This window comes from Rhinopithecus bieti, unplaced genomic scaffold (assembly GCF_001698545.2).
Source record: "Rhinopithecus bieti isolate Rb0 unplaced genomic scaffold, ASM169854v2 scaffold_23405, whole genome shotgun sequence".
NCBI classification, from domain to species: Eukaryota; Metazoa; Chordata; class Mammalia; order Primates; family Cercopithecidae; genus Rhinopithecus; species Rhinopithecus bieti.
Window position 1 is genome coordinate 723,632 of NW_016811519.1, and position 7,604 is coordinate 731,235.

A 7,604-nucleotide genomic window follows, 5' to 3' on the forward strand; every position below is an offset into this window, starting at 1 on the left:
AAAAAAAAAAAAAAAAAAGAATTCAATGAGAGCATCTGGCACAGTAAACAGTTAATAAATGGTAGTTGCTATTATTTGATGATATGAGGATACACCATACGAAACTGCCACTTTGTAGGTTAATATTGGTAATTTCACATGGTTCATTATGTATTATTTATATTATTTGATGACTTTGAGGTAACTAACGATGTGGATGAAGCACATATGTGTGTTGTGAGTTTATTTTTAAACTAAAAGACTTATTTTAAGATAGATGGTAAAAATGAAAAGAATGTGGTACTGACTTGACATCGAGGTTAAGATAAAAGAGAAACTAAGGACTCTTTAAGAATAAATAATAATACACAACAGTTTGAGAGATGAGCCTGAGATGGAACTCTAAGGTTCACCTGTAAACATACAATTATCCCTTGCTTAAGAAATACATATCCATAATGTACTTTCTCAGAATAGTACACATCTTAACAAATGATAAATAAATTTTTCACAATAATAAAGAGAAAACAAAGCCTGAATTCTCAATCCATGACACAAGGGTCATAGCAAATATATAAGAGTACAGAGATCACTGTCTTAAAAGCTTCCTTCTTCACTTTGTGTCTAAGCATATAGTCTCTTCTCCGTGGGGCAATATGGACTACAGAATATTTGTGTAATTCCTTAAGAAAATGAATCCAAAGTAAAATACTGTGGCCAGTGCCATAAGTAATTGGTTAAAAAATAATTCCTAGATGCCTGGTGAGAAAAAGTGAGAGAAGGAACCAATGTTTTGGTATAAAACATTAAAATATAATGGTTTTAAAATCATTATAAAGCTAGAGAAAATGTGCTTTTGTGAATTTCACTTGTGATAAAGACAACAATATTTTACCCAAAATGCCTTTTATTATACTACATTTTTTGCCTTGCAACATGTTTCTATTTTTACTTATTTGGTCTTGTTAGATAAATTAAGGATTTCAGGTGATGAATTGAGGTACTTCTGCCACCAAAAGTAGAACAGCAAGGATTGGTGGAGCGGCCAAGCACAGGCAGCCCTGCACCAATATTCCCCATGAGCCTTATCAGAACCAAAATGGAAACAACTTATACCCCATATGGCTGGGCTTCTAAGAAGAGGAGAAAAAAGTGCTCTTTGCATAGTTAGCGAAATCTTGATAGATAGTGTTTGATATATGTGGAGAACAGCCAAACAACTAAGTAGAGAATAAGGGACATAAAAAGACAAAAAGCATGAGAAACAGTAATACAGGAAATCTGAAAAATATACAGCCAACTGGATAAGATGATTTTTAGTTTAACAGAACAATGATTAATAGATCACAGAAAGATTTATTTAGTATAAAAGTGTATAATAGGCTGGGTGTGGTGGCTCACACCTGTAATCCTAGCACTCTGGGAGGCCAAGATGGGCAGATCACTTGAGCCCAAGAGTTTAAGGCCAGCCTGGGCAACACTGGTGAACCTCCATCTCTACAAAAACAGAAAAATTAGCTGGGTGTGGTGGTGCATACCTGAAGTCCCAGTTACTCAGGAGGCCGTGATGGGAGGATTCCTTGAGCCTGGGAGGCGAAGGTTGCAGTGAGTCAAGATTGGGCCACTGCACTCCAGCCTGGGCAACAAGGTGAGATCCTGTCTCAAAAAAAAAAGTATACAATAGCCAGGCACAGTGGCTCCCATGCCCATAATCCCAACACTTTGGGAGGCTGAGGCAGGACAATCGCTTAAACCCAGGAGTTTGAGACCAGCCTGGGCAACATAGGGGACCCCATCTCTACAAAAAATAAAAAATTATTCGGGCATGGTGACACACACCTGTAGTCCCAGCTACTCAGGAGGCTTAAGTGGGAGAATCACTTGAGCTCAGAAGGTCAAGCCTGCAGTCAGCTGTGATCGTGTCACTGCACTCAGCATGGGTGACATAGCAAGACCCCATTTCAAAATAAAATAAATAAAATAGAAGTGCACAATGCCAGACATATAATTAGTTTTAGTTAATTAATTCTGTACAGAAAGATTCTGAAGACTAGCACTGAATACCTCAATGGTTCCATTTTCGTCTCCAAATGCAATGTATTGAAGATGCGGACTTAAGCAACAGCAGCTAACTTGAGCTTCAGTCAGATAATCAATCTGACCTGTTTTTCCATTAATGAGCTAATGAAAAATGAGGCAAAATCAGTTATTAGGCTGTAAGAGCAGATTTTGTTCTTTAGAACAGAGGCTTCAATTGAAAAAAATAAAATAAAACACAGAAAATAACCAACAAGAGTTCTCAGGGGAACAACAAAGCCATATCCTAGTCTCAGCAGCTGCATTTAGCACTTTACACTTTCATTTCATTCCACTTTGGTGGTTCAAATACATTTTCATAAAATAAAACGAGCATTACAAGGTTTAAAAAGCAGCTGCTGTGCCTGCCACCTGAGACACATCTGTCTGATTTGTAATCCCACAGCTAGCTCCACACCGTTTTCCATTTCTTCACAAAGCCCACTTTTAATAGGGCTATCGTTTGTTAAAATATACTTTTCTGCTACATTTCAAAGCTGTTGGTCAAACAAGACTGAGACAGACATAAAAAGACAAATTAAAATGGGGCTTATATCCTCCAAATCACTCACAAAACAGTGTAAATTAAGATTCTTTCTCTTGGAGCGGGGGCAGCGAGGACAATGGAGAACTCATAAGCATAATTTGTGTAGCTGGATTTACAATGCTTAAACAAAGATTACCTAATTTCATAATCTGTACCAATGCTTAAATCCCATGAATTATGATGCTTTATCACTCATCTAAAACATGTGATCTGGGAAAATATCTCTCAAGCTTAAATCAATTGTCAGATACCTCTCTCTAACTTAGTGTCATAAACTAAAACTCTTTAATTATTTTTCAACATGAAATAAGCAGTCATCTTTGTTTCTGGTACAAAGATTACAGTCAATCAATCACAGGTAGCTCTTCCTTAACATTATTTTACCTAGCATGTTTTTATCTATTAGATATTCAAAATGAAAACTGAACTACAAAGAGCTGAACACCTTCCTTCTCTCAAAATTAATTTCAAGAGCTCTCTAAGTAAAACTAAAAAATGTTTTATTCACTTAAATGAAACTATTAAGTTTATCCTCTAAACTCTCCCACAACCACTGTTATAGAATATCTTTATAGACAGATGACTTTTTAAGTGTCACAGTTACAACAGTCATTAAAGAAAGGTTGCACAAATTTAATAAAGGAAATACAAGCATGAGGACACTAAATTTGACAAAAAAACTGGAGTGGAAATATCCCAAGTGGAAGAATCAGCTTTCTAAAAAACAGTTAATGAGAAATTCACATTGAATTCCACATTCCAATTCACCCCAGAAGTACTGTGTATTAGGGGCTCCTAATCAGCATATTGAGGACAATAGTAAAACTTGTAAAATCAAAGCAAGCCATATTCAGCGGTGACTTACAGCTTGATTTTGACAGCCACAGTAAACAAGAAGTTACCACATGCCAAGCGATTTACTCCCAGTGTCTACTCCTGAATTTGGATTCTACTTTGACCCTGTAACTAGCTCAGAGACTGTAAGATGAAAAGGACCTTAAAAACTGAGGCTCAAAGTGGTAGCACACACCTGCAGTCCCAGCTACTCGGGAAGCTGAGGCATGAGAATCTCTTGAACCCAGGAGGCGGAGGTTGCAGTGAGCCAAGATCATGCCACTGCACCCCAGCCTAGGCAACAGAGAGAGACTATCTCAACAGAAAAACAAAAGAAAGAAAATTAGCCCTCACTATGAAAGGGTTTCTGTCCTTCTCAATCCTATGTCTCTCAGGATCATTAGTCCTCACTATGAAAGGGTTTCTGTCCTTCTCAATCCTATGTCTCAGGGAATCCTCAGGGCAAGGGAGAATGTCCCACCAGTTCACATAAAAGCCATGCCACCTCCTGCCCTTCTTATCTGGCTGCTTGCTCTTACCACCTCTCTTAGCCACAAGTCACAGTCACATGCTGTCACCTCCACATGCTGACACCTCCTTCAATGGTCCATACTCTGCTGTTCTACTTGGGCTGACCAATATATAGATAGCCTCTTGTGTTTGATCTTCCATGAGGCATCTGCTTTCTCTTGCTGCCACTATCTACACTATCACCACTTCCAGGACATCTCTGTCAATGCAATGACACCTTATTTAGCCACCAGCACAGTGGTGCCAACCTGCTCTTGAACTCCAGTGCTCCTTAGGGCATCTGCTCTTAGGGCATCTGTTACCACCAATCTGAGCTCCTGGAATGGCATATTCCTCTGCCAATGAATCTTTGGGTCTCCTTTTCTCTTCAGCTAGTTGAGAAATGCCTTCCTCTCATGTGTCCCACTCTTTGTTGGAGGGTAGGGGGAGAATAGGCTAGAGTAGTGCTGTTTGGATCCCTAAGCAATACAGTTCTTTCAATTTTACTACACAACCCTTTCCTCCTCAAGGGCCAAAATAAGCATTCAATAAATATCTACTTAACAAAGGTGTGTGTAAATGAACAGGCGTACTTCAGTATGTAAAACCCAGGTCCTTTCACCTCAGTTCCAATCACTCAGACTCCTTCCTCATCTAAAATGACTTCTGTTCTTTCAAAGACCCTGGAATCCTTCCCTTTTAAAAATACTTCTATATGCTCATCCCCCTTGCACACATGTCTGAATCACTCTTGTAGACAACATGAGTTTGTCCTCATGGTATTCTTAGACTCCATGCAAATCAAAGAATGTGATCATAGATACCAACAGAAGAGCAGTGAGATGAGGAATTATCTAATTTAATTCTAAATATAAGTATATCTAAGCCTCAGCTCGAGACCTACGTATATTTATTTAACCAATGTCTACTGGACAACTGTTAGATACAAAATAATTATGTTTAATCTCAGGTCTAAAAACAAGAAAAACTGAATAGAAAATTCAACCAAAACAATTTTCCAATTTTTTCTAAAAAATACTCACTTGCAGACGTCTTATATGGTCAACTGCAAGGACCATCACTTCATTTTCTTGAAACACAACATCTACTTCTTGCTTTAACATTATAGCAGAGTTCTTACATACTTTCTTTGTCTCCCAGAGCTGAGTAAGAGATAAAGAAATTATCATTCCATCTCTGAAATAATATGTCTTCATCTTAAAGCAAGAGACAAACTATGTTTCACATAAAATACCTATGATGCTAGAAAGGTTTCAATATTAGATTATGATCCAAAATAAATATTTATTAACACAATCTATAGTAAGATGCAGTTAGTATTAAGAGTTATGGGCTCCAGAGTCAAAATTCCTCAGCATGAATTCTAGTTCTACCTAAAGTTGTAACTTCAGGCAGGTTGCTTAACCCAGTGTTACTCAAAGATAAGGACCTCCTGCTAGTTCTCAAACTGTTTGATACCAATCCACAAGATAAGAAGTCTGGGCCAGACGCAGTGGCTCACACCTGTAATCCCAGCACTTTGGGAGGCCAAGGCGGGTGGATCACCTGAGGTCAGGAGTTCAAGACCAGTCTGACCAACATGGTGAAATCCCGTTTCTACTAAAAATACAAAAACTTGGCCGGGCGTGATGGTGTGCACCTGTAGTCCCAGCTACTCAGGAGGCTGAGACAGGAGAATTGCTTGAACCTGGGAAGCAGAGGTTGCAGTGAGCCAAGATCATGCCACTGCACTCCAGCCTGGGTGACAGAGCAAGACTCCATGACAAAAAAAAAAAAAAAGAAGTTTGCACCAGAATGTAAATCAACTACATCACTAAACACACTGTAACTGTGCCTAGTGATGCAGCTTATTTCATTTCAAGAAGACTTTCTTGATGAAGAAAGCAGGGTGTTGATTTATATTCTGGCTCAAGCTCACTGAGACTGGCATGTTAAGTACCATTGCCTTTTCTCAGTCCTTCTGTGCCTGTTTTCTTATCTGCAAAAGGGACTATTGTGAGAATTAGTAAATTTATATGTGTATATATATATAGTACTTTGCATAACATCTTGAATATAGTAAGCACTGAATTAATTTTAGCTATAATTCATATACAACACTGTATTTGGATGCTGTGGGGACCAGCCATGGTTCCTGGCCTCAAAGAGCTTATAATGTAAGATGTGTCAATAAGCCAGAGAAGCAGTGGAGTGTTGGAAATAAGGGGTAAATCATATCTGTATTTAAATTCAAGTTAAAATTTGATAAGCACCACTAGAAAATGACATAGAATTAGATGGCATTAAGAAAGACAGGCATTCTCCCCAGATAGAGAAGGCTTGAGGGGACTTATAGAATGGTTAGGATTTCAACAGAGATACAGGTAAGCAGGGCATTCCAAATATAAGAAACCACTTAAGGAAAAGCACAGAAGCAGGCAACTACGGAGTGCTTGGGAAAATGTGAGCAGTCCAGTATCGGTTCCCTGTAGGAATAAACTGGAAGACAGACTGGAGCAGAATGAGGCCATGCTGTAGAGAAGCTTAATGGCAGACACAGAAGTATATATTTACTTTGGTAGACAAGGGAGCCATTATCTATTTTTGAGCAAAAATGACATGACTATATTGTACATGAAAAAAAAGTATCTTAGAAGCTGCATGCAGAAAAGCAAGAAAGAATACTTGTGGCAGAGACTCATACAACAAGAGAAGTAACAGGTAACAAAGTCCTGAACTTGGGTAGCAGAAATAGAAAGGTAGAGATAATAATAGAAAATGAAAAGGTAGACTCTCTTAGAATTGGGAAGTAATTGGATGCAGGAATTCAAGGTAAAGAAAAGGGTTAAAAATTTTTCTGAGGAATCAAATGCAGTATTTTAAATTAACCAAAATACAGTTTAATCATTGAAGTTCCCACAGCACCTGGCCCATGGTAATCCTCATGAACATGTAGTGAATGAATGAGACTGTTACAGTCCATATAATAGCACTTTTCCAGGGTGAATAGGAGTATAGTACTAGTTTCCTATTTTGCTTACCTCAGTGCTACCCATCAATTTCTTGGTTTGTAAGAGGTTTAGCTCACTATCAGGAAATGTTCAAACTGAAAATCTCAATATTTCTCACCCTAATTGTCTGGTCATCAGAAGATGTCAAAAATGATGATCCATCAGGAGAAAACTTCACACCATGAACCCAACTTAAATGTCCTCTGCAATCAGCCACCTTTGAACATGAGTCTATATTCCACAACTACAGAATAAACACAGCATATAGGAAATCACATACATAGGTATTTTGAAGATAGCAAAAATATTGAAAATAGCAAGAATGAGCCAGCAATACCACTTCAATGAATAATTGCTCAAAAACACACTATCAAAACTACAAAATGTCTTACGAAGAAGATTATTTAGTGCATCATTATTTCTTATAGCAAAATACTAGGAAACTAAATACCCATCAATAGGGAACCAACTGAATAAACTACATTAATCACATAATGGCATATCATGCAGCCATTAAAAAGAATGAGAAAAGCACCTTGATGACAACAAATTTCTAAGATATATTATTAACAGAAAAAAAGCAAAGTGCAGAAGAGTCTATATACTATACAGTACTATCTTTTTTTTTTTTTTTTTTTTTTTTTTTT

At 37.7% G+C, this 7,604-nt stretch overlaps 1 protein-coding gene across 1 annotated transcript in view; it reads right to left on the reverse strand.

The window, feature by feature from the left end:
• Positions 1–7,604, reverse strand: part of APAF1 (apoptotic peptidase activating factor 1) — a 97,941-nt gene that overhangs the window by 22,557 nt on the left and 67,780 nt on the right. Inside the window, 3 exon segments of the mRNA XM_017893956.1 lie at positions 2,044–2,160; positions 4,990–5,109; positions 7,076–7,201. Of these exon segments, the coding sequence (XP_017749445.1) occupies positions 2,044–2,160; positions 4,990–5,109; positions 7,076–7,201 (363 nt within the window).